The 27,262-nt window shown below is 47.5% G+C and overlaps 2 protein-coding genes across 4 annotated transcripts; one reads left to right on the top strand and one right to left on the bottom strand.

Moving 5' to 3' along the window:
* Positions 1-1,704: 1,704 nt before the first annotated feature.
* Positions 1,705-19,371, bottom strand: YDJC (YdjC chitooligosaccharide deacetylase homolog). 3 transcript variants are annotated; one of them, XM_074554286.1, is made up of 6 exons: positions 19,156-19,371; positions 14,092-14,264; positions 6,298-6,457; positions 5,533-5,632; positions 4,473-4,650; positions 1,705-3,071 (listed from the first exon to the last, which is right to left on the bottom strand). In XM_074554286.1, exons 2-6 carry the CDS (start codon positions 14,247-14,249, stop codon positions 2,762-2,764), a joined length of 906 nt encoding a protein of 301 aa, XP_074410387.1. In that variant the 5' UTR covers positions 14,250-14,264; positions 19,156-19,371; the 3' UTR covers positions 1,705-2,761. The 3 variants fall into 3 exon arrangements, with proteins under 3 accessions (XP_074410387.1, XP_074410386.1, XP_005488953.2); XM_074554285.1 differs by lacking the exon at positions 19,156-19,371 and adding an exon at positions 14,819-15,074; XM_005488896.4 differs by lacking the exon at positions 19,156-19,371 and adding an exon at positions 14,350-14,776.
* Positions 19,372-22,921: 3,550 nt separating this feature from the next.
* SDF2L1 (stromal cell derived factor 2 like 1) lies at positions 22,922-26,661 on the top strand. Its single transcript, XM_074554287.1, has 3 exons — positions 22,922-23,182; positions 23,914-24,110; positions 25,301-26,661. The coding sequence occupies exons 1-3, from the start codon at positions 23,014-23,016 to the stop codon at positions 25,577-25,579; spliced, it is 645 nt and encodes a 214-aa protein (XP_074410388.1). The 5' UTR covers positions 22,922-23,013; the 3' UTR covers positions 25,580-26,661.
* Positions 26,662-27,262: the final 601 nt, after the last annotated feature.

Here is a 27,262-nt window from a genome sequence, read left to right as displayed (position 1 = left end):
TCACCTTATTTACGGAAACTTGCATTTCCTAAGTGTTTTCAGGCTTGTGAGAGCACTATTACCAAATTTTCACATCTTTGTGTCTTCATTTGCAGAAAGTTGGTACTGATTTTGTTTCGTTCACGCTCACTCAGATTCATAATAAAATAATGCCAAATTATCTGTCAAACTGAAGTGTGTAACTTCTGCATCACCCGAGTCACTGTACCTTTGATCATGTCTGTTGGCATGGAAACTTACCATCCTCTAAATTTTATTTGAAACAAAACTGTAGCACTAGTTTGCTGCCCTCGTTGCTACTCAATAGTTACTCTGTGGTTGTAAAGCCTCTCAGGTCAAAGACTGCGCCTCTGCCTGGCTGTGACCGGATGCCGCGGGAAGGGACGGAAGGGCCGCGGGAGCTGCGGCTGAGCCGCGCCAGCCGCTCCCCTCCGGCTGCAGAGCTCACACGAAGACAGATCTCGCTATCAGTTCTCTTGGTGTGTTCTTCATAGTCCAATTGCTAAACTGTGTAAACAAAGTGCTGGCGCGTGTCTGGGGCAGCCTCTGAACAAAGGGATCCGGCACCTGTGTGGCTGAAGGCTGAGGAGGAGAAATCCAAGTGCGAAGTCCTAGGATAACTCAGGAAATCAAGCTCTTGTTCTCTCTGGTTCCCTAAGCCATGCTGAATTTTAAACGTGCAGTTGAGCATCCACAATGAAAGCAGCGCACTGGTGAAACTACACCCAGGAGTACTGGTATAGGCTTTCTGCAAGTCCATTCTGCTACCCTAATAAAAATTGCTCTCAAAGGCTTTGTGGCATGGTTTTATTTTCACAGAGGTTTGGGAATTAACTGGGCTTGTAGTAGTGGTTTAATTTCAACTTGGGTTGTCTTTAAAGCTTTCACAGAACTACTGAGAATTTTCCTTATCTCCCTATATTATATGCAATTGAAAGGTTCCCTACTGAATAGTCTTTTAGTACTTCATTATTCATTTTACTAATTAAACGTAAATTGGGGGTTTAAGGCTCTTCATTTAAAAATAATGAATTTACAAAATCTGTTTTTCACAGTACGGTGCTCGGGTAAAGGCTGCCCTCAAGTCTCCAGTGCTCAGCTGCGAGGAAGTGCATGCAGAATCCCACAGGTGTGCAGCGTCCTGATGGGTGCGATCGGAGCCAAGCCAGCGCTTAGAACGTGAGGCAGTTGCAATGTTTATAAAAAGGTTTAGAAGTGTCCATGAGGACGCGGTGACAGTTCCGTACCCGGCGGAGCCCCGCGCTCCGGCAGCGGCTGCAGTGCGGCCCGGGGGGCGCGGGGGGGCGCTGGCAGGGGCGGGCGCTGCGGGCGCGGGGCTGTCCCGGTGCCCCGGCAGCATCGCCAGGGTAACGCCGGCCCTGCTCTCACCCGGCCCCGCCTCAGACGTCTAAGGCATTTCTATGATACAGGAAAGAATCGGGAAAAATATTTTCTCCCGCATCCTTGATGTTTTTCCACTTGTACAGGACAAAAACTTCTTCACGTGTTACAGGAAAGGTCAGACAGTTCCCACTAATGACAGAAAGGGAGCCCTTCCAGCGGTGTGGGAGCAGACAGGTGAGTGCTTAGTTCACTCACCACATGTAATTAAACCCAAAAGCCTCCTGAAGCTTTGCAATAGAAAATATCTCAGTTTATTTTTCATTTAAAAGAATAATGATGATACTAATAATTTTTATATTAAAAAATATGGTTAACAAAACCAATTATGTTAAATAGATCACTCTTGTGCAAAGAATATTTCCCCACGTGAAAGTCCTTACAGGAACAACAGGGCTGCAGTTAAGAACATACCAGCTCTACTGGGGCTTGCTGGAGTTTGAATGCTCTGGTGACAGGAACAAAAGGGACAAATACAGGGACCTTCTGAGCCACAGCCATGCTCGTGGCTGGCACAGCTCATGGCTGTCCTGAGGGGCAGTGGGTGGTGCAGGACCAGTTGCTGCTGCTCTCACACACAGCAGTTACTGAAATAGCAGATGGGTCAACAGTTGCTGCTCCTGCAAAGTCATCCAAAAAATAAGAAGCCTCTCCAAAAGGGCTACAGCTGATGTTACTTTCCTGGGGGGGCTTAACACCAAGAGGCAACGAGAGCAGGCAGACACAAATCCTGCAGCTGAGCGGCTGCAGACCCCACAGGGCCATGAGAGTGAGCCGAGTGCTCCGGGCAGAGGAAGGCTCTGAGGGTGTCCCTGCACCCCTCGCCATCAGTGAGCAGCTACGAGGCGGGGCAGGGACTGGCTGCTCTCAGAAAGCCAAATGCTGAAGGTGGCCAGGCCTCCTGTGGGTGACCTGCACTGAGTGGGTGAGCCAAAGCAGCACCCACTCCCCAGCAGGGTTCTTGTTTTGCCATCAAGTCTGAAAGAAGTAATCAGACCTCTCAGGGGGCTGTGCTGCAGTGTCACAGCCAAGTCTGCCCCCGTGCTGCTCCTTTGCTGGCAGGAGCTGAGCCCTGGGAGCCTGTGCTGCACTGGGGCACTGTGCAGGGGTGTCACAGAAGGAGTTTGGCACACTTTGAGCAGAGGTTGTGGCCTTAAAACTGGCAGCTGGGGCTCTGGGGTACTGCCTGGAGCTGCTCACGGGGGGTGGTGTCCATTGCCAGGCTGTTCACAGCTCCTGTGAGCTGTACCAGGGACTGTGACACTGATAACAGTGATCTGGCTTCTCTAGACATTAGAAACTGCCTGTCTTCAGAGGATGGGTGTAGGATGGATGGATGGATGGATGTCTGCTCATTTATTTAAAGATCTTTGAATGAACACAGCTGAATGTTCCTGCTTTTGTAATGGCTCTGCAGCTCTGGCTTAATTAATGTCTGGAGTTCATGGAGGCGTTCCCAGGACTGTGAGAAATCATCTGGTCCTTCCCCACAGCCCCCAACAGGAGGGACGCTGGGGTACCCGGGGTGCACCATCAGCTCGACGGTGACGGTGCCGCTCTGGGCTGCCCGGGGCGGGCGCTGCAGGACGGCGCTGTCGATGGCACTCTGGATGCTGCTGACAGACATGTTCCTGCCCATGGTGCTCAGGCCTATGTAAATGTCTGCCCACCTGCAGCCAGAGGAGGGAACACTGCTGTTAGTGCTAAAGAGGCAGGGAGACAATTGTGTTACGTCCAGTGGATTAGGAATCAAAATCTACCTAAAATTTAAGATATAAAATTGGAAGAAGTTTAAAAAAACTTTTAACTATAAACAAAAGTAAAACCAGAACTTTTCCTTGTTGAAACCAGGATCCTATTTCAAGCAGCAGTTCTGCAGGGACAGCAAGGCCCAGCACAGCCCCAGTGCTGTGTTTGGCATCTGTGAGCTTTCAGGTGCATTTTATTGTCCCAAAAACAAAGAGCAATGCTGAACTGAGAAATGCCACACTATCAAAATAAATTAATCTTGAATAATAACCCTCAGCTAAGTAGAAACAAAAGTGACTGAAATAAAATGGCAACCACCCAGCTAAAGAAGCCTCCTGCCAGAATATATCAAAGAGCCATAATAACTGGACAAAATGTTACTCCTAGAGGACACCACCTACACGCTGCTGCTTAACTTCACACAATTCTTTGTTCAAGTCTGGCTGCAAATGTCAGTTCTAAGTGTGGCCTGGATGAGTCCAGGAGAGCTGAGCAACTGCATGTGAGGGCAGAATGAAAATGTTTTCAGAAGAAATCAAGGCTGGAATGTTTACCTGAATGATCACAGAAAAGCCCAGCTCAGCTGTTCTTGAGAAGGGAGAAATACCAGCCTGCTGCTGGTGTTCAGAACCACTGACACAAAAAATAAAATCCCAGAAGATGTTTCCAGTGGACTGAGGAAGTAACGACATCTGCCCCAAAGGACAGGTGACTGCAAGGGTCTCTAGTGAAAGGCCTTTAACCCATAAAACAGTCTAAGCTTTTAAGAGAAGCATTTTATTGGGGGAAGGGCTGAGCTTTCAGGGTTTGGCCCCTGAGCTGCAGGGCACTGACAAGGCTGTTTGCTCACAGCACTGATCACCTGCTGTGGTACTGCCAGCTCTCAGAGCTCATTGCTTCCCCTTAACAAATACCTGCTTCTACTTAGTCTCATTCCTACTACTTAAAAACCTTTCTCTACTACAACAGGAAGATGAAAATTTAGTTCTTAAATGCTTTCCTTAGATAATACTTTTAAAATTCCAGCATTGATGCAGCATTTCTCCTGGCATTCCAGATGCCAGGCTGATGGAACTTCACTGGGAAGGCTGAGAAACATACCCTGAAAAAATCATTCCTTTTCAAGTGGAAAGTGACTCATCTCTGTTCAAACAAAACTTCCTAAGCCCTTGTGCCTCTGGCACTTCTGTGCCCCTTCTGAACCTTTCTCTAAGTCCAAAGAGGAAAGAGAAAGATGGTGTTCCATTTTTGAAAGATGCTATCAGGAACTGATACAATCTTAATGTTTTACTACAAAAAAGGATGAGTAATACCTGTCTTACCTTATTCCATGCTTTGTAAACACATCCACTGTGTTAAAAGAATCTTCTTCTACTCCCAGGTAAAAGTCCATCAGGGATGGTGGAATCCAGTCACAGTTATGAAGGCCTGGCTCTATGGGGACACGTGTGTACTTAATCCCATACTCCTCTAACACCTCTGCAAACACATTCCTGACCTCTGTAAGCAAAACCAGAGATGCAGTCAGGGCTTGGATAAGCAGCTTCTCGTGTCCCCTGCAAGCTGTTAGCACAGAGGCTTCCTTCCTTTCTGTGTTTAAGAAAATAAAATTCCATTTGGTTTATCTTCTACTGAAATTCATCTGTAGGGAGTCACCTCCTATACTGCAAACATTTCTCCCTGAATTTCTCCTGCAGGTGCCTTTCTTCCTTTCAGTACTGAGCCTTTAGTCCAGCCCCCCTACTGAGTGAGTGACTCTGGTCTGCAGTGAGTGCACCAGAGGTGGCTGCACTGTCAGGAGCAAATTCTTCATCAAGTGCTTGCACAGCCAGAACAATGTTATCTGGAGGCAGTCAGTACTGCAGTGGGAAAACCTGGATTCTTTTCTCACTCCATTTTCCATCTCTGTACCACAATGACTTTATTTGCAAAACAAGGACAGAAGATCCTTGCTCATCTCTAAAGCTGAGACCTGCAGGCAGGGACTGGGGTGGGAACACAATGGACAGGAGGGAGTTCTGTAGCATCTAATGGAGCCACCAGCTATTGCAATCTCCAGCATTCCAGTTTAAACTGGCCAGTCTGCTGCTGGCTTTGGTCTGCCTCCTTCAGTGTGGGTGAGAACATGGAATTGGGATGCTGAGGAGAATTACTGTTGTTGGAGGAAGAGGTGTAACCTTGGCCTTTTGTGTCATTAATGCCCAGGGCTCCAAGCAGAGTTTGGCTCTGGGCAGGACTGTGGGCTCAGGTGGGAGCATTCAAACTGCAGCTGCCAGCAGGTGTCTCAGGGTGGGGCTTACTGCCCATAGGGGAGCTGGGGCAGGGCAGGCCCCTCTGAGCTGACTCTCACCTGCTTGGTGCACGAGAAGATTTCCTCCTTACCTGGGAGAACATGGACATGCTGGTGCCCATCCATGTGGGGAGGTAGGTGACCTGTCAGCTCACGGAACAGCTCCACCTGGGCCTTGAGCTCCTGCTTCACCTGTGCAGCAGAAAAGGGTCAGAGCAGGACCTGGCAGAGGCTGAGAGCAGGGGAGTGATGGGGCTGCTGGGACCCCCCTGGGCAGGAGTCAGGACCCAGCTCTGGGGTGTGCTGTGCTTGTACAGGGATGTGCAGCACTGCTGGGTGTCCCTTGGGCATGGGGCTCTTTGTGGTACTGCTTATGGGAATGGTGGGGATGTTCTAAATATTATTCTAAATATAAATTTCTGTTTAAAATGGATGCAGTTTTGATCACTGAACGTGTTTATCCTTGCTCATGGGGCAAAACCAGCCACCTCCCTAGAGAACCAAACTTCTCACAAGCTGATGAAAGGCCTGGTACCTACTTAAGACTTTTCTGTCATTTGCTCTTTACTGATCTCTAGGTCCTTTACGTGTCCCAACGCCCTTCTACCTCCTCAGATAAATAGTTAACAGTGTATACAGGCACTGAATCAGGGAGGAATGGGTTCTAAAGGCTGCAGAGCCTTTGGCAGAATGAGGCCCAGGACCTAAAGCCAGCTCAAGCTGCACAGGCAGGGTTCATCTTTAAGCAGACTCATAGCTGGGATCTGGGAAAGGCCCTCAGCTGTTATGTGCTGGGATAAATGCAGGCTGATTTTTCAGGAAGGCAAGTTGTACAGCTCTATGTGGCTTTCTCCTACCTCTGACATTTTCAGGAGACCTTTTGATAGAGCTGTTCTGAATCCCATTTTTCCATGGAAGAATCCATCCTGGTTGAGCAGAGAAGAGTTTGTCTTGAGCACCTCACACACAGGGGAGCCCTCGGAGAGGTTGGCATGCAGGCCTATTGGGATGTTGTATCTGGAAGAGAAGGAAATGTCTGCCAAGCTTTGCACCTCCCTCACTGTGGTCAGAGAGGGGAGATTAAAGTGTAAGAACCAGACTGATCTTAGAGGAGTTGCAGGACTCACTGGAGTACATCTTTGTATCTCTGCCCTGCCACAAAGGATGGCAGGGTGACCCCAACCAGAGCAGGGCATCTCCAGGTAACAGCCCTGAGCATCCTGTCCAGGGCCAGCCTGGGAGTGTCCCCAAACCCTGCCCCCACCCTGGCTCACAGCCCAAGGTAAATGCTGTAACTGCACTCCAGGAACTGCAGTCACTGATAACCAACCAAAAAACCCAGATCTTGCAGCTCCATTAGCCCTTGCTAGGTATCCCCTTGAGTTATTCACCCTGTTAAAGATGGTGCATTTATGAGACATGGGAGCTCTACTTGATGACTCCTAAAGCTGCCCTTAAGTAGAATCCACTAATTCATATCTAAACAGTGCCTAAGGAAGCTGTTATGGCAACAGCACAGGCTATATGTGTAAGTACAAGGGGCTGCAGCTGGAATTCCTGCAGTGGCCAGGCTTCTGTCTAGTGCAGCAATCACTCAGTGAGTGGTGAGCATGAGCTGTAAGGAGCAGCATCTCCCTGGCACAGCCAGAGAAGGATCAGTGCAAGGAGGCCCAGAGTGAGGTGTAGAGCCTTGCTAAGGAGCCCCAGGGGTATGATTGATTACCCGGTTGCAAGCTGTAAGATTCTTTAAAAAAATCAAAAAAAGGAACTATGGAGCTGTTGGGGCTGCAGAGCTCCCCTCAGGGCTTAGCAGAGTGCTGTGGATTCCCCTACAATGAGAACAGGACTTGTGCATGCTTGGATTTGTGCTGGGTCTCATTAGCATTTCTGGAAATCCTCAGCATCAGTAGCCAAAATGATGCTTTGAAACTTTTTCCAAGACAACCCGTGGCCTCTGGCTGACCCAGTGAGGGGATGACAGAAGTGCAATGTTCCATCTGTGCTGCCCAGTCTGAGTCATGGTGCACAGTGAATTTCAAGACAACAACTCTGTGATGCTTTAAACGCTTCTTGGAACTTCTGCACGGAGCTGTTACAAGTGGGTGTGGTCTGTCCCTGACACAGCCCTGGTACCACAAGGAGAAAACAAAAACAATCTCCATTGAGGCAAAGGGTGCAAAACTGAGACATCTGAAGCTGACTGGTGAAGCACCAGCTCACTGGAGACAAGACTGTGGATGGACTGGACCAAGTCAGAGTCATTTAGCTCATTCAGGTCCTAAGGCTTTGGCCCTAGAAGGACTGAAAGCTTTTTTTTCCTAGTACAGTCAGTTGCTAGATACTAGTTCTCAAAGACATAAATGTTAGGAGTCAAATCGTATGCACAGTTCTGTGGAACAAAATTAGTCCATTGTGTGATTAAGGAGCTGCAATGTTTGTTTAATGAAGCAAAACAGCTTGTGGAGAAAAGGTCCTCTCTGGCTTTTCTGATCTGGTGATTTCTGTGCAGCAGGGCCTGATTGTTTCACTGATGATGAATGTTCATCATAGCAGGGCCTGAGCACACGTGCACACCAAGTCCTGGCTGCCACAAGAGGTGGAAGCTGTGTCACTGGGGGGACAGGCTGCAGGGCAGCACAGGAGGCAGCTGCAGGGCAGGGGGGGCTGTGGCAGGAGGGTTCCCCTCCATCCTGTGACTGCCTGGGAGCCCTGCACAAGTCCAAAGGCAGAGGGGAAGTCTGTGGTTTTCTTTTAGAAATGGACCCCAGATTCTTTATTCTGTCTCTGGGAAGCTCTTACTGCCTCAGCTGGAGTGTTATTTGTACCACAGCCAGTGCTGCTTGCAAGAAAAAAAGGGTTTCTGTGTTACCATGAATCAGCAGATGGACTTTTTCTGTTGAGTACTCTCTTTCCCGTGTGTTGTGGGAGGGCAAGAAATGAACAGCTGAGCCTCTCAGTGTTGTCTCCCAGGAGCATCAAATGAACTGCCCCCAATTGTGCAATGCCTCCAATGCTGTGAGGGAGGCCATTTCCAGGAGAAGGCAAGTCCCTCTGACAGGTGTGGGACACCAAGGAGCCAAGGGCTGCACTGAGGAACATGAGAGCAGCTCCTGGCCAGGGCTGAACCCAGCCCCAGAGCTGGGAATGTGCAGAATGTGGAAGTGCAGAGAGAGCTGGCCTTGTCCCTGGGTAAGAGGAGACCCTGGCTGTAACATTAGAGTGTTTCAGAGCTTTGCCCAACACCAGCTGAATATCTTAACAGTGTTCTCGTGGAGTCAGTCCTGGTTTGACAGACTGTGCATGCTGAGACGTCAGGAGAGGAACTGCTGGTGTTTAATGGCTCTGGAATAGAGGCACTGAAAGCAAAACTCAGAATGCTGCATGTGAGAAACTTGTTCAGAAATGTTCATCTGTGGGAGGTGCACAGAAGGAGGCATGGGAAGGTTGTAAGGATATGGGGAGAAGGACAGATCAGTGGGTACAGCAGAGTTCCACTGCAAGCTCGCAGGGAGACAAGTCAAGGTGCAGGAATATCCTGAGAGGGCCCTTTTCAGAGCACATATGATTGTTTCTGCTACAGAAATATACTTTGCAGTTGCCCACATCTTTCAAAAGACTGTAAAATAGCTGCTAATTTGTTGGCTGAGATACTGAAGCAGAGACCAGCGGCTCAAGCAGCTTACACAGCATGTGATGCTGCCCTGGGAGCAGAGCTCAGCTGTTGTGGGCTTGGCCTCAAACTCCTCTGCCCAAGCCCTTTCCAGATGGGGCAGGGTGAGCCCTGCTGGTCACTGCTGGTCATTAACTGCTAATTGCTCACACAAGATGCAAAATAAAAGGATTGGCATTGGGCTTCAGGCAACAGCTAAGTTTCTGCACACAGCTACCACTGCTGAAACAAAATGATGTGAAGAATCTACTTGGTGTCCCTAAATCCTTGTTGGTGACTCTTTTAAGCTACAGCAACCCTTCCAATCTGTTTGGAGAGGCCCCTCTGTGTCTGCAAGTCTGTCCCAGTGCCACAGGGAATGCAGAGATGAAGCAGGATTCAGCCCAGGGGTTCACTTCACTCCTGATAAAGCCACAGGACACTGGCTGCAGGTGTGGCTCCTGCAGCAGGAGCAGCATCAGACTGAGCTGCTTGGGAACCTGTGCAGAAGAGCTTCAGCCACTGAGCTCAATGCACCAGAGAGCTGCTTGCACCGGAAGTCGGCTGTTACCTCTTCTCAGCATTCTTTGTAGAGGTGGGGGGAGAAAAGGAGAGACTTGTGCAGGAGGAAATATCCTTAGAGCAGGTGCTAGAAGGAATTCACCCTGGAAAGATTTCTGAGTCAGCGGGCCCAATCCAGTTATCAAAGAGAGAGGAAATACAGTCAGTTAAACTGCTCAAACTGCTTCCTTTTCAAGTAGCTGCTTGTTTTGCCACACCAGTGCTCTGGATAAGTGTCTGCTGAGGCAGTGTGTGCAGCTGCACTCCCTGTTCATTGACCCTGGAGATGGGCACTGCACTGAGTCACTGGGGCTGGTGGGTGAGTGACAGTGCCCTCTCCTGCCTGGCCGTGCCACAGGACACCTGCAATGCCTGTGGGAATGATGAGATTTGCCAAGCACTGATCCTATTGCCTTGCTGAAGGCTGGGTGCTCTGGCACAAGCACAGCACTTTACCCTTTCCCTTAATGGCTAAACAGATCCCAGCTTCAATAATCTATTGTATCATCCAGGAAACTGCTGATCATCAGGTTTCAGCCCAAGTGTGACCCAAGTCAGAGCCTCATGTAAATATCTGTATCTCATCATCTCACTCCAGTGAACACCCAAGTGTCTGAAGCCAGACAAAGCAAGGCTTTGAGTTAAAATGTGCACTTCTTACTTTCCTCATATTGGCATTTATAGATTTCCTCACCCACACTTCCACCATTCAGTAATATCTGTCTTTCATCAAATAACATATTTTCTTGCTCTGTTACTGCTAAAAACCTACTTCTTCTGCCAGAAATGCCCTAAAGCCTCTGCAGCATTGAGCTGGTGCTGCAACACAGCTTAGGGACCTGGGTTTGTTGTGGTTACATCTTTGTATCAAGTGCAGCTCCTGAGTCTGCAGCCTCACGCCAGTGAAATGGGCTGCGGCCAGTGAAGTCAGTGTGCTCTGGGATTCTGGGGTGAGGCCTCAGATTGGGCCCCACCCCATCCCAACAGTTCAGCAGAGGAACTGTCTGCTGTGTGATTAACAGTCACTTACAAGGGCTGATGAGAAAGCATGAGAGATTTCTGTGTTAGTCAGATGTTAACTGGGAGGGTCAGAATTCAGTCACAATTTACAAACGCATTTTGCAATTAGTGTTGATGGGAAAGGAAGTGAAAACAGAGAGAGTAATTAAATGTGGCTTTGTTAGACCCTTCTGTTAGATGTACCCAGATGTTGTGGGGGCTTTGGCTGATGTTCAGTATTAAACTGTATTTAAACTGCAAAAAACCACCCAGGAAGAGTGAGGTTGTGTTCTAAAATACATCACTCTTCATGAGCTATTTGGACACAAATGGAAAAAGGTCCTAAGGCTCAGTGACACCTGACCTGTTTGATATGAAGGGGAGGGGTGGGAGGATATAGCAGCAAACTGTCCTGGATGTCTCTATTTCTATCTCCACATTTCTAAGGAAAAATTAAGACATCTCTTCATTTCAGGTTACAAAATAACCCTTCCAGTTTCTGGGAAAGGTTCTGGAATAATCACCAGGAAGTCTGGCTGACTTCAAGGCAGGGCCTGTTAAGTAGAAAATTGAGATTGTATTATATGGATAAGCAGGAAATCATAGTCAGTCAAGGCCCCATAAAGAGAAAAGTTTTGAGTTACTGAAAAAACCCTCAACCCACAATGGCAGTCTGTTCTCCCACCTGCTGCTCTGGTTATGTTCTGCTCTGGCAGATGCTATCAATAGGTTTGTCATTTGGTGATGGATCAGGCCTCTGCTGAAACTCCTCTGTTGCCAGAAATGAGTGTGCCCCTTCTTTCAGGCCAGTTGTGACAGTGGATGAGGGAGCCCAAGGTGCTGAGCCTGGATATTAAGGAAGGTGTATTTTTTACTGCTTAGTTCTGCTGTTCTGCAGTTGGCTTGTGGTAGAGCTGCTACAAAGATCTGCTGACTATCATCACATGTCTGCCAAGGCTTTTAATCAAGGCTCGAGGCAGCAGATGGTATACCCAGAAACTACAGAATTATTGTGAAAATGAAAGGAAGAAAGAAATTTCAGAGGAACTGTGTTCCTTTCTGAAGGATGCCAAGTCCTAACATTGTAGGGCAGCATGAGGTGCTTAGGAAGGAAAAGTTGTATACTTATTAATTAGCTCTGCCTGTCTCCAATTAACTTAAAACCAGGTGAGGAGTGAGAGTCTAAGACTTGCAGCTACAAGCAATCATGTCATAGACAGTTTATCAAGAAGCCATAAAAGCAGTCCATCACTCTGACAATCCTGGCACTGTGTGTGTGAGAGACCAAATTCCACAGCACTGGAATGTGCCCAGGAAAGGATAAGCTACTTGCTTCAAGCCTCTTCTCTCAGCTGGGGACAGATCCACTCTTCCTGCTTATGCCACTGGTCAAGGCTGAATAGGGGAAGACAAACACGAGGAGAAAAAAACCAACAGGCAGACTTTCATCCCATAACAGAGAAAGCCTCAATATTTACAGTGGGATGGGAGATGTCACCAAGCAGGGGAAAAGGGAATAATATTGGCAGGGCAGTCAAGCCAGTGATGCTTTCCCATTTCTGCAGCACAAGATGAGGAGGGCTCAGTGACATTTCTAGCAAGTCTGACCTATTTGTCGTCTGTGTAGAAAGAGTTTGTGTCAGCCTTTGTGACATGAGCAAACATCTCAGGGGTGACACAGGGGTTTGTTTACACACACAGGTGCCAATTAGCTGCAGCTGAAGCTGGGCTTGCATTACAACATGAGGAAACCTCTTCTCCACACCTGCTAATGCTCCTACCATGGCTGGGTAGGGCTGAATACACCTGCACAAAGTCACACAAATGAGGAACTGCAGAACCTGGGCTGGTGATCTTCAGAGCTGGCAGATGTTCCCAAAGTCACCCTGCTTATACGCTCAAAAACAGATTTAAATCCATTTCATTCACATTGACAATTCAAAATTATGTTCCCCCCGCCACAAAAAACTCAGATTGTAGCAGCAGGCTGCAGCCTCTGCTGTCCCCTGCCCTCCAACCTGGCTTTTCACACCCATCAGCTGCCAGCACCAGTGTCATGACCTGGATTCAAAGATGCTTTTTAAACCCCTGATTACATGGCCTACTTCCTGGCTATGGAAATGAGGCCAGGTGGATTCTATTTTAAAAGCCTGCTAAAGACCGTGGCTAAAATAGCTGCCAACATCACCAGACCACTGGGGCTTAAAGGGTTTCACAGTGCCTCTGTGGCTGAGAGATGTGCTGGCTTTATCTCTGTGTTTTATGTTTCATTTACTAATAGGATTTTAGGAATGTTACTGGTGTGGTGCCTCTCCCCTTCTGGTTGCCAGGCAGTTGTGGGGAATCTTCAGCCTTTCTAGAGACCAGATTGCCACTAGCACAGCACCCTGGCTTTCCTCCACTACCCTGCTCCAAAGAAGCTCCAAGCAATTTCCAAGTACCCCTAAAATCACAGCAAACTGAGGAGAGATGCTCAGTGAGAACAAGGTCAGCAGAACTCTCCTGAAACTCTTCCCCACAGCAGCTGCATTTGAGACATAAGGTCTCCGTTTATGTAGTAGCAATAGAGCTCCTTTGCTTTTCTGCTCTCCTAAATTGTTTCTCTTTCAGGACATATTCCTGCTTCCAAGCACCTGCCCACACCAGAGCTGAGTGGTTTAGCTGGGTTTTACCTCCTAAACACAAATAATGCTTCTTATTAAAGGATTTGCTGGACTAGGCTATGAGACTGACACATAGCATTTGATCCACTGCAGAGCTAAGTGTGCCAGCAGCCTCTGAAGTTGGTGAAGAAGTAAAGGTGGTAGGTACAATGTATTGTCCCTTTCTTTATGGATGCATTTTTACAGATGTGTTTATCAAGCCTAGGATTAATAGCAATATTGATGTGCTTTTTAAAAAAGGTTTACGGGGTGGGGAAAAAGTCAAGTTTTCTACTGCCCAGTTTTATAAATAAGCCTTTGCAGAATCACACCTTTGCCTGATTCTGCAATGAGCCTGCTGACCTTGTGTCCAGCGTGGGTGAAATGGATCAATTAAATGAGATTTAAAGACTTGTGCTTTTATGCTCTTATAGTTTTAGGGGTAGCAGATTGGTCTGAGTATATAATGTGCACTTTCCTTCTGATGATGCATTATTAGAAGTGGAAGGAGAAAGTCTGACAAACCCAAATTCTACTAGTCAAATAGTGGAAATGGCTTCCTAATCCTGAGGGGGGAAAAAGGTGCAGTGGCCAGTTCTAGAGAAAAGACCATTACTGGTATGAGTTAGCAAATCACTGGTTTTACTATGAAGAGTCTTAGTAAACGTGTCTGAATACAGTTTTCCTATACCAGCCTGAGCTGTGATACAGTGTTTATTCCGGGGGAACAAAATACTAAATTTTCCAGGCTTGGTTTCTCTTGGAGGCTGTCCACAAAGGACCTAAAGAAAGTAGCTTACCTCCTTGCCAGCTTGGCTGCATCTGCTGCAGCACTTCCGTTGACTAGAAGGGACACGTTAGATACGGCACCAGCCAGGAAACAGTCCACAATGCCTTGGTTTCTCCGAGGACAATAGCCGAAGTCATCTCCAGTTATTATTAGCTTCACCTGAAGCATCCTTAGATGTCATGCCTGGCAAAAAAAAAAGTAAGAGGAGGTTAAATCGGAACACTCTGCAGCCTGCAGATCACCGGCAAACAGGAAAAGAGAGGCTTACCGCGGGCAAAGCTAATCGTGACTCAGCCCCTGAGTGACTCCTGCTCCACCTCAGCCGCCGCGGGTTCGCAGCTCGCCGTGTGGCGGGATTTGCGTGTGGCCGGCGGGCTCACAGCGCCCAGCCCTGCCTGCTCCTCCCCGAGAGCCGCAGCCGGGCCGTGCCCTCCCCTGGGGGGCAAACCCTGCGTGCGCTTCCACCTCTGGCGATGAGAGAGTGCGAAAGCTCGGGGACTCGGTGGGATGATTGAATCGATCGAGGGTGCGTCAGAGGGTCAAATTCCATTGCCGGGCCCACCCTCGCCCGCGGTGCCCAGTGAAATGCCAGGGGTGCGGATCACCTGAGGCAGCCGTGACGTCTTTGCGGCCACCGATCCCCGGCTCAATCGGGTGCGGGCCGCGTTCCCGGGGAGAAGCGGGACGGAGCGCTGCGGGCCCGCCAGCCCCCCTCCCCTGCCCGGGGCGGTGCGTACCTCCGCTCCGGCCCGATCCGGCTCCCAGGGCCGCCGCCAGGTGTGTTCGGCCGCCGCTGGCCCTGTGGGGACGCTGGCCCCGGCGGCGGAGCTGTGTCCGCGCCGCCCGGCCGCGCATCCCCCCTGCCCGCGCTGCGAGCGGCCCCGGGCGGGAGCTCCCGCCGTGAGGCGAGCACGGGGCGGCCCCGCCGCAGCTCCGGCGCCTGCGAGCGCGGCAGGCACCGGGGAGGCCCCGGCGGCGGCCCCTGGCGGCGGCGGCCCGCAGCGCCGCACGGCTCGGCACGGCACGGCCCGCCCGGGGAACCCGCGCCGCTCGCTGCGGCCGCCTCTGCTCCGGATTGCCGAGGTGAGACCCGCCCGCGGCTGAGGGTGGGACAAGCGATTCAGTTCGTGCTCTGAGCTGGCTACAGCGCAAAACCGCTGATCCCAATGATGCCATGGATGTGTAATCCCGCAATCAGTGACTGTCGCAGTAGCCACTCGCTTGTTTTCCCCCACCTTGGTTTGCTGGCAGCGCACACTCAGTCTGACTCAGAGCCGCAGGGCAGCAAACCCTGGCCAGGAGATCCCGTGGCTCTTGGTGCTGGGTTAGACAAGGGCAGGGAGAACAGATGAGAGTTTCACGAAGGGCAGCTTTTAGCATGCTGTCATTCAGTGCTGGGTGCCAGCCAGTTCTCCATCAGGCTGCATGTAAAATCTTATTTGTCCTGGCATTGAACTCCTTTTTCATACTGCAGAAAAGCTTTTCTGGATCTACCAGAATGAGAGTGAAAGTGCCAAGTACTCAGCTTGACATGGAGAGTGGAAGATGCTGTCAGCCTGCATTCTTCACCTGTGGAAGAGGATGAAGTTCTATCTAAGCAGAACAACCCCCTTCTTGGTCTGTAGCGTTATCCCAAAACATTCACCCACTTCTGATATTGCAGGAGAAACAACAAACTCATGGTTGAGGTAGGGAGAATGGCAGCTCAGAAAGTGCCTTGGTAACATGTCCATGGATCCAGGGCAGCTGTCCTGGTGTTTGCTGTAACTTGTCCCAGGAAGCAGGGATCACACTGGGACTGGGACTCTTGCATGGATGATGGTGATTTCCACTTCTGAAGCTGTGCCAGCATGGAGGTAAGTGGAGCAATAGCTGACAAGCCAAGCACCAGCTTCTTGGAAGAGCAGCTGGAGTGAAATGGGTTGGAAAAGGCTTTAAGGGTCGTTTCTGTGGGAATGGGCTGACAATCCTGCTGCTTAATTCATGTAAAAAGAAATTACAGTCTCCAAGTGTCTCCTTGTTCAGCAGAGTTCAATCCCTAAAAGACAGCCAGCGTGCCCACGGCCCAAAGTCAAGGATGTGAACTTGTAGGCACAGCCAGAGACTGATGATCTTCAGCAAAGCAAGGACCATCAGTTTGGAGACAGAGCTACACTTCAGCAGAGGAAACTGCACCCTGTTCACACCTGAAGTTTGAAACATCTGTCTGGGGGCATGAACACCTGTGGGAGTAATGGCTTTCCAGGTCTGTCTCCTAACAAGGAATTTGGAATCACTGAGTTGAGGTAGGTTGCAGCCCTGTAAGTTTATTTTGATACTTTGAAGGAGAAAAATAAAATCAGAATGGGTGGTAGCAATATAATTCATAGTAGAATTTGGTTCCTAGGCTGTGGTCTCCCTGTAGGCCCCAAAATGGGCAGCACTGGGAGCATGGGAGATTTCTCTGCATCAAGAGGGGACATCAGCTGTTTGTCACTTTCTTACTCTTTCTTGCTCTTCCCTGCTCATGTAAATGAGTGATGACTACTGGAAATGATGGTGAGAGCTGGAAGACAGCCTTCTGCCTCTTCAGTGACATTTTCTCTTAGAAAGGAATTATATGAAATGAAATTCAAAACAGATCATGCTAAAATGCTGTAGACAACTTGCTAAATCTTCATTCAGTCAATTCCTGTGAGCTTTTCTGTCATTTGATAGTAGTATAGCTCTGTTATAGAGAAGTTTTTGATGTTCTGTAAAGGTTTTCAGTGCCCTGGGCATTTCAGAGGGGATATTTGTGCACCTGCTAGTTGCTTCCCCTTCTGGGAGATGAACGTCACAAGCCTGCCCACGCTCCCCAAGAGGCTTCACTTACTGATGAGCGCTGTTACTGCAACAGCTGAAGTCAGCACAATTCTGAAGTCATGTCATGAATCATAAAACAAGCACCTCCTCTCTTTGCCAATGCAAACTCTGGGGTTTTCTGCCTCTTTCTAGAAGTGCCAGTGCTCCCTAACACTGCACAGGTGAGAGGCACAACATAAGAATCTTAGACAAAGCTTGGCTTCTCAGCCTTCTTAACCTTAGTATGCATTTAATGCTATTAACAGTAACATCCTTCTTAAATATTTAATGCACTTCCTGGAGGCTTTTCTTTTCTGATTTCATACCTGTTTATCCAGCTCTCCTTCCTGCTACTGGAAGCAAACCTTGTCCCTGTGCCACATGCCCTTGGCAGCAGAGCTCCCTGTGCAGCCTGCACTGCCAGGACAGCCCTTGCAGCTGACCCCACAGAGCCCCGAGCTGAAAGGCCCTTACAAATTCAGCCTGGAGCTGAAAGGCAAGGCAGACTTCCTCTGGACAGCCTCTCCTCTGCACTGAGCACAGGCACATTGGCCAGGACTTCTGGTGGAGCTGCATAAGCCAGGACATGGACTGAGGAAAGGCTGCATCTTCCAGCTTAACTAAAACAAAACACAGCCCAACCTCAGCTTAGCTGCAAAAGCCAGCAGGAGCTCTCACCATCCTCAAGTGCTTCACTGCTTTTGAGCTTGAATTTCTTTCCCTGAACTTTGAGTTAATCAGTAGAAATGCTGAGGTTTCCTGTATTTCACAAAAGTGTTTTCCAACAATTACTGCTTCCAACAAGGCATCTGTTTACATGTTGACATAAAAAATGTGGTTTCTTTTTCTTGTTCCCTTGGCTGCAGCTAGTTAGTTCATTTGGGATTACAATGGTAGCACAGTAGGACTTTGTTTGTCTTTTCCTTGCATGAAATTTTGTTGAAAGTGTGAACTCTAAAAGGCATTGAAATGAGACAAAGTAAAATATATTTTTTAAATGAAAAGACGTAAACATTTTCTTCTCTGTCCCAGCCTCAGAGGTTTTGTAATCTCTGTTCCAGCCTCAGAGGTTTTGTAAATCTTTGAAGTTCAGTGGCTTCTGTAGAAATGCTTAAACTACAGTTTTTCATCCATAGAACAGTTTCCTCCATCCTGCATCAAAAAGGTTTGAAACCCCCAAACTCTAAGAGATTTCACTCTGCTAAGAGTGAAAGGCTTCCCTGGTTGCCAGGCAGTACCTGTCACCTTCCTTCATCCATGTCTGAAATATCTGAATTTACACCAGCACAAAATAATGCCTGGCAAGGTGTGTGGTCCTAGCAAGGTGGCTGAAAGGCAGAAATTGCCATTGTGACCTTCTTATTAATTTGGCATTAAATTATGGAGGACTGCTAAAAGCACCAAACTCAGATTCCTCCTGATGCACCTGGCAGGCCTCTGGTCCTTGGTGAAACTGTGGCTCATGGATGGTGAGTTTTTATCCACTCTCCCTTTTTTCAGAGGGTTATTTTGTCTCTGCTGCATTTCTTTCAGTGTCTAATGTGTGGTAAAAATTAATATTTGAATACTACAGCATCTGTGACTTCTAACTGGGGTTGAGATGATGTCAAGGCTGCATGCTCCTTTTCCAGATACCTCTTTGCCTGATGTTGAGGTCTATAAAGACGCCTGGTCAAAAAAGAGTTGAGATGGGGAATATTTCCCCTAGACAATTAAATGATGGGTCCAAAATAGGTACTGTTTAACTGTGCACACTAATAGCTAAATCTAGACTGTCTGATTCCATCAACTCTTTGATTGCATCAGGAATTCAGTCTGACCTCTCTGAAAGTTATTATAAAAGATGCATAGATGTTCTGTGGAATTTTCAGAATTACATTAATGTTTACCTACCACTGAAACAGATGTCTAGAGGTTTTCCAAATCCCATGAAGAAGTTATTTTAAAAGCTGCCTGAACTGATGTAACATAAATTGTGTTTTTACATTCTTATTATAAAATAGAAGCTAATCATCAAAACAACAATTCAAATCCGTGCCTACAAATCCTAAATAACTTCCTCAGTTTCAACTTACACTGTATAAACAAAAGCAGTTATTGATTATTGCAAATGTTGATCAGGAGTCATTAAAACAAATTAAAGATACCAGAGGCAGGTCCTTATGTTAAGGAAAAAAAAAAATAAATGCAAACATGGGTAACACCTCAGCAGTGTCGGTACACAGGAAAGTGCATCTGGCAGAGCACTTACAGTGATTGTTGTCACCTCCCAGCATCACTGAAAACATGTGGAAAATCCCAGTTGATGGAATGGAAATGCAGATTAATTCCTTTGGGGTTCTGAGGGGAGATCCCTGCTCTTGGAGGACAAGCATCAGGCAGGAGAGTGGCTCAGAGGTGGAGACAGTGACAGACACATTGCCAGCACTCTGCAGAGCTTCCCAGGAAACCCTCTCTATCTCAAAAACTAGAAAGAAAAGACAGCAATTAAAAAACATCAAATCTTCTCCCCCAGATGGAAAAAATCTTCAATTTAAATACATAAATAAGCATATGTTAATACTTTTTTTTTGTCAAATGTCTTCTGCTTATTTACTTACTCTGCTTATTCTTACATTGTATCTACTGAATGCAAAAATCTGAGTAAATTATTTTGGTTATCTAATCCTTAAACAACTTAGGCTGAATGATAAGAAATTGGAATTCTATAAATTTTTAGCAAGCCATTTTTTATCACTTGGATTTCTCCCTAGCAGACACATTTTATCATCATTGCTCCGGTTCACTGTTTGTATGAGGCTTAGGGGTCACAGTTGGAAGAGCTCTGTTGCAAGGCATGCCAGTGGAGACAAATGTTTCATCTGAAGTGAGGTTTATAACCAGCTGTGCCTCAGTGTGGAGTGAAAGGAGACAGAGAAAAAGCACACAATCTTTGCAGATCTGACTGTCTGCATCTACTCTGAGTTCAGTAGAGTTCATAAAATTGACATCAGAGAAGGAACCAGAGGCAGAGAAAAGCCAATGGAAGGGCTCATGTGGGCTTGTTTCTGTATCAGGTACTAACGGCTTCAGAACTGTCCCGGTTGTGTTGGTCTGACAAAGAGCCCGGGTGCTGCTGCAGGGTTCTCCAGAAATCAAGGGCAGTCTGTACCAAAAGATGCACCAGTGTGTTCCGGGGTGTGGATCACACCCAGGATTGCCAGCTCTGCTACCTCAGCTGTCAGTAACTGCTCCAGTCATGCAAAGCAAACAGAAAGTTTAAAGCCAAAGAAAGTTTAAACAAAGGCCAATATAAAACCTGGCCTTTTTCTATATATCCTTTATAGAAGGATCCTTTATATCCTTTTTCTCTAATCTGTTGCTTTGGGTAAGCATACACCCTCTGAAATGGTCTTGTGCCACAGATTGGTCATTCCTGCATGTTAAAAGCATTTGGCACTACCCAATCATTTTCTCAGGGAGGGCCAGGTTATACCTACAGCTGCACCAGAGTGGAAATGGTAGGAGTTTCCAAAATGCTTGAAAATCAATTTGGCATAATGGTGAGGGGTGTTTGAGTGATTGAAGGCTTTGTAGTTACATTTTACATTCTCCCCTTTTACAGCATCGTTGAATTATTTTGTTTCTGTGCACAAACAAGAATCATAAAGAGACTCCCATCAAAAAAAGCTGATGTTCCCATGACCAAGGTGAAGCCACATAATTTCTGAGGCAATTTTACCTGGAGCTTACAGCAATCTAGCAGGAACAATAGAGGGCCCTGTGGCACTGAGGCGCTGTTAATTGCCGTGGGTGTCAGGCACTGATGGCTCTTTGCTGGCAGCCGTTCTAACCCAATTATGTTTCTAAAGTGGGGCTGAAAAGCGTTGGAGGGAGCAGCGTGTAAACGGCACGAAATGCACTGAGACTGAGCGACCTCCCAGAAAGACAGACAGGTGCCAGCTAAAGCCCCATACGATTGATTTGCCACGGCTAAAACGGCAACCACAAACATCTGGTTTTGCCCCAGTTACAACAACAGAAGCAATACTGGGGTGGTGAGTTTTGTTTCCCACAGAAATGGACTGGAATTCGTGTCCAGGGGTCTGACCCCACCCAGGTGCCTGTGACCCCGAGTGGGCTCCCACCTCCCAAAATTCTGAATGGGGCAGGATGTCTCCCAGAGCCAACCTGCCACCACCAAGGAGCAGGGTGCCCTGGCAGAGCCAAGCACCTCCTGCAAACTGACATCAGGAAACTGATTGTTGTTTTCTTAGTACACCAAGGCTGCTTAGAATGATGTAAAAATATGGCATTTCACTGTCAGTGGGGGACCTTTTGCTTTTCTGTGAGTAAAGCTTTATACCTCCAGCACTAGGAACTGAGTTTTAAGTCCTGAGGAAAGCACACTGTGTGTGTGTGTGTGTGTACAGACACACACATATAGGTGACCTGTGTTTAGTACTCAGGCTTGTTTTAATGCTGGCCTGGCATTTAAGTAAAATTTTTTTCTCAAATGTAGATACAGCTATGGAAAACAGGCCAAAGCCAGCACAAAAAACATAACCATTTGATTGAGTGGTATCACATGGGCAGGAAAAAACCTCACTGCTTCAGGACTGGTGGAAGAGAGAGTCAGCTGAGCATCTTATGATGTTTGCAGTACCCAGCAACACTCATGTGCTTTCTAAATCATCTTGTAATATCAAGTGCAGTGTTTTAGTTCTTTGCTGTTGCAAGAACAAAATACCATTATTACAAAGATGTAAGTCATAAGATGGGAGCCCTTCTACCTGTTTCCTTGCCACTAAGATCAAAATCTTTTGCTTTTTTGAATTACTTTGAATTATTCCCAGTTTTACATGGGACTCACACAAGGCTGTGATGTGGTACATGGGTCAGCCCACTGAGCAGCTTCAGAGGTAAAAGAACTGTGTAGGAGTTCAAGTGTCTTTTGTCAATGGCTGCTTCTTACTGAGAGTTTTTTGGGGGAGTATTTTTCAGTTTGCAAAACTATGCAATAAAGGACTGTATGTTTGTATGTTAACTTATGCCGGGGTTTTTTCTACAGAATAGAGCTTAATAATCTCTTACTTATAAGAACTTTGCAAGAAGTTGAATTTTGGGATCCAAAAGCAGAGATGTTATGTTATTTCTACAGCTTAATGGTACAGCAAGCATTGCTAGTTCTTTGTGTAGTGTTTATGCCCTGTAATTAGAAGGTCTAATATAATCCAGAAATTACTGGAGCTGTAATTATCATCCAAATCACTTCACAAACATGACTTCCCTTTGTTTTTCAACACCGTGTTATTTTTCTCTGTAAATCCCCTAAATGGGGAGATATTTAGTCCATTCTAAGAGCCAGAACTGCAGGGAGGAGCAGAGCTAAATGTGCCGCCAGCTCTGAGCAAGACGCGGCCTGAATGGAACAGCAGGGGCTGATTGACCCGACAGTGCAACTGCGGCTCCCCGAGGCGGGATCCGAGCACTGCCCGTACCGGGGCTCTGACCTCCGGGCCGGTTTGTCCCTGGCACTGCTCTCGCTGTCAGGACATTTGTCCTTCCCTGCCTCCGGTAATACCCGGCCGGCGCTACCCACAGCACGTTTCCCTTCAACAACCCCTCAGCCTGACTTGGCTGTGATTGTTCATACAGCCCAGACCACGTTAGACAAGGGGGTCGCACTGACACACCTGGCCTCTCCTCCTACGTTCTCAGCAAGGGCAAACTGCAGAGCCGTGTCAGCGCTGCCACGGGGTGCCCAGCAGCCGGCAGTGACACCGCTCCGGGCCCGGGGGTGCCCAGCAGCCGGCGGTGACACCGGCCCCGGGGTCGGCGGCAGCGCGGCCCCGACCGGCCCCGTGAAGGAGAGCGACCGCAGTTCTCCTTCGCGTCCTCACACGAGGGGGGGCCGCCACGCCGCGCTCTCTGATTGGCCACTCCCCTCCTTGCCGGTTTGCCGTACCCCAATGAGGACGCGCGGCGGAGTGGGGGGCGGGTGGTGATTGGCTGAGCGCGGTGGTGGGCGGGGCTGTGGCTGGGCCCGCGCGGGGGAGCGGAAGCGCCGTGCTGAGGGCGGCAGGGCTGAGGGGGCTGAGGGGCGGCGGGGCCGGCCGGGTGCGGCGCGATGCGGGGCGGCCGCCGCCTCTTCCCGCTGCTGCTCTTGGCGCTGCTGCCCGGGCTGTGCCACGGCAGGGAGTCGGCGCCGGGCGCCGTGACTTGCGGCTCGGTGCTGAAACTGCTCAACACCCGCCACAGCGTCCGGCTCCACTCGCATGAGGTCAAGTACGGCTCCGGTGAGCAGGGCCTGGCCGGGGAGCTGGAACATGGCGGGGCACGGGCTGTGAAGGGCCGAGGAAGCGGCGGGGGACAGGTCGTGCCTGACAGGGAAATGGCGGGGGTGGGCCGGCAGTGAGCTTGGTGGGGAAGTTGGAGTGTCCCGAGATTCCTATCCCTGGTGCAGAGGGAAGCGGCAGGCCCGGGATGGGGTGTAGGGATGGGCGGGAGACACGGCAGGGACAGGAGGATGCTGAGGCCTGTGGGACAGGAAGATGTCGGGAAGATGTGTCAGCTGCGCTGTGGGCCCTGGAGCCGGGATGTGGCAGGGCTGCTTTGCCCTCTCATGAGACAAGCCCTGCTCAGTGTCTCGGCCCTCAGCAGCACCTTCCCGGTGCCTGCTCTGGCAACGAGGGTGTTGGTCTGTTGGGGAACACGAAGACCTTGACAGTATTTTTGATAATGATGGGATGGTGTGAATAGTACCTGTCATGGATCAGATTTTTTTTCTTGTGTTCACCATGAACTTTGACAGTTTGCATCTACTAACACATGCTGTGTTTCGCTGCTTCCATCTGAAAGGTGATTTGGTACCTGCATTCCTTTTGCAGTCAGTAAATGGACTGTGAGAATTAAGCATCTTTTAAACATGAAGGCATGACAGCATTCAAGCAAATCTCTGTAGTTTTCTCATGTCTTTTTGAACTGGGGAAGCAGGATAAGTCTGTGTAATTTAATTTTATTCAACCAGGAAGTGGGCAGCAGTCAGTGACAGGAGTTGAAGCCTCAGATGATGCCAACAGCTACTGGCGGATCCGTGGGAAGAGTGACAGCAGCTGCCAGCGTGGGACACCAGTCAAATGTGGGCAAGCCATACGACTCACCCATGTTAACACTGGGAAAAACCTGCACACTCATCACTTCCCATCACCACTCTCCAATAACCAAGTGAGTTGGTTTAAATCTTAAGCTTTTGTGCAAGTAGTGCATGCTGTTGACAATAGTCTCTGAAGTTACTTGAGTTTTTGGAGAATCAGGCTTGAGTACCAGCTGCCAGAAGCAATGTGTCTGTGCATATCCAGATTCAAGTACAGGCTTTTCTGCATCTTGAAATTATGTATTTCAGTTCTTGACAGAGGTAATATAGTATGTGCCAGCATTGGTATTTCACAGTGCTTTTAACAAATCTGCTTTTTTTTAATTTTTCTGCAGCATTGCTGCTGGGAAGGCTGTTCTGAAATGCTTGGTGTTTTCTAGATGCAGGAGATTGAGTGTCTCCCTCAACATTGTGATGATTGCTCTAGAGCCAGGCAATTAGTCATGTGTTATAACATTAGGCATGCCCATGTCCATGTTCCTTGGTGATCCAGTCTGTCAGTCTCAGTTGTCTTCTTGCTGTCTATATTTCATTTCACTGTTCATATTTTTCTGACTTCATTCCACAGGAAAACTGAACTGCTCTTGCAATCCTACTTACTTATAATTTTGTACATATCTAGAAGAGTGTAATTTCTAACTGTAATCCAGCCCCAGAACAAATATTTATCCAAGATGGAAAATCTCTCGTAAATAATGTGGTTGTTGGAAGATTTTTGTTGTTTAGTCATGTCAGGCTGTGTAGATAGGTTGTTACATACATGGAAGCTCTGACTCTTTGTGGAAAAATTTTTCTTTGACCATGAGTAAAGTGGCTGAAATAATAAGGTTCAGCTCTGTGTAGGGTGTCTCAATAATTTGATTATTAAAAGAAGTGATGGAAAAGTAACATTTCAAATGAATTGTCTTAAGGGAAAGATTGACTCTGAAACCTTCCCTGAGTTTCATTTTTCAGTGTAGACACTTCATATATTGTCATTAAGATAAGAATGTTCAACTATCATTGTGGAGTTTTGTTTGGAGCTTTTTCAGCACTTTTTGCTCCGATTACAGGTTGGAGTTTGTTGGCACTTTGTGTTCAGATTGTCTGGTAGAACCTTTCTGCTTCTGGCTTCAGTGACTGCTGACAAAGCAGAACAACAGCCCTGCTTTCTTCTTTCCCCATCCTTGTCTTTGAGCTCTGCTGGGTCTGTGCTTGGTGTTTGTGTGTCCTGGAGGTGTCTGCTTACACTCTCACTTCAGGAAGCTTGTGTCTCTGACAGGAAGTAAGTGCCTTTGGGGATGATGGCGAAGGAGATGACCTGGATTTCTGGATTGTGCAGTGCAGTGGTTCTTACTGGGAGCGGGAGGATGCCGTGCGCTTCAAGCACGTGGGCACCGAGGTGTTCCTGTCCATCACGGGGGAGCAGTACGGGCACCCCATCCGAGGCCAGCGCGAGGTGCACGGCATGCCTGCTGCCAACCACCACAACTATTGGAAAGCCATGGAGGGAGTCTTCATCAAACCCAGCCTGGAGCCTGCAAAACACGATGAGCTCTGAATTGGCGCGGGATCCAAAACGCTTCGTGTGACTCCGGTGTTTGGAGATGCTAATCCTTGGTCTCTTCTAAGTCCTGCCTTGCCTGAGTGACTGATTTCTGTGTTACTGAAGGGCATTAGTTCATTCTAGGGATGCAGCACTTCTGTGGGGAGTGGCTTCTGCCAGGTTCGGCCACTGACATTTATTTGGTGAAGTCCTTTCTGAATTTCCAAGCTTTATTGGTGAAACTAGTTCATACATCTGTTAGGTTTTGTTGTCATTTGTTTGCTTGTTACTTTTTCTCGAATTCGAAGGAAATGAAAAAATGAAAGTAATACTTTCCTCTACTCTCAAGTACAATAAAACTTTGTATTTTGTAATCTTTTTCCAGCTATAATTAAATATTTAAAAACTGATTTTTACATCCTAGTGAAAGAATGTTATTGATGAGGAGATGGATTGAGTGTAGAAACGGAAAAATGGTTCTGAAATATGGTGGTTTTGAATGACTTTCAGTCAACTATTTAGTCTGAGTTAAAAAGAAGTATCCATTTGAAAATTGCATCCAATGTCTTATGACATTTCATTCTGTATTGCATTGGAAGATTTGAAAATACTGTGTATGTTGGAGTAAGAAGACAACATTTTAATAGTTTTACTTTGTCCAAGAAATTCAGATGTTCTAGTAGTGGTGGTACAGCTGATTGTCCACTGGTAAGGCTGCTCTGCTCTGTGAACAGGTGCAGAAAACTGCTGCTTGCTTAATTAATGTTGGAATTTTACAGTTTCTCATGGTGTAAAGGAATGGTTAAATTTGGCTTACTTCTGTGTCACTACAAGATCAGTATGACAATCCAGGTGAATAAATAGTGAGGCATCCATCTATGTGGGGCTTTTTATGTGTGAATCCAGAAGAGCAAAAAAAAAACTGAGACAATGGTTTGGTCATGGATTTCTGACAGAGTGGTATGCACTGGAGTGCTAGCAAGGAATCTTCACTGAACAAGAATTTCTGTGTTCCTCTGTGAAAAGGAATTCATTCTTCAGTGTATTTTTTACACAGTGGTACTGGAAATACTGATTAAAATTCAAAATACCATGTATTTGTGATTTTGTCTGAAATTGAAAAGCTCACCAAATCAGTGAGAAAAGTCAGAACATTCAGGTATTCTTGTTTCCATGTGTAAATAGTTTACTGATTACAGTGCTCATTAGTCAATCAGTTAAAGAAGCAGGAAGCTGATTTACTGCTCTTCCAGCTGCAGTGTTGGTGCTGTGTTGAGAGGGTGCAGTAGGCAGTTGAGTTCAGCTTTACAAATCCAGCAGGCTGCTCTCTGCACCTCCTGCAGGAGTGCTGGCTCCAGGCTTTATGTAAGGATTTCCTGCTAGGGAAGATCTGTCCAAACCCTATGGAACAAGGAACCTCTGTAGCAGCATTTCTGTGTACCTTGCCCTTTTTCTTCAAAGGAAAAGGTAAGAATGTTTTTCTAGTAATTTTAGCTGCATGTGTGTATTTAAGGATTGCAGGCATTTTGGAGATTAAGTAGACTGGCTTTTGCTGTTTTGTATTAGAAATAAACTTTCCTGTGATTAATATTTCAGGTTCACTGATACTCTTGACTAATTGGAATTGAGGTTATAGCTATAAAAGGATAACTATTTAGAAACAAAACAAACCTGCATAAACAAGCTTTTCCCTTATTA

This window comes from Zonotrichia albicollis, chromosome 18, assembly GCF_047830755.1.
Source record: "Zonotrichia albicollis isolate bZonAlb1 chromosome 18, bZonAlb1.hap1, whole genome shotgun sequence".
Lineage (NCBI taxonomy): Eukaryota > Metazoa > Chordata > Aves > Passeriformes > Passerellidae > Zonotrichia > Zonotrichia albicollis.
This window is presented reverse-complemented; position numbering and strand designations above follow the sequence as displayed.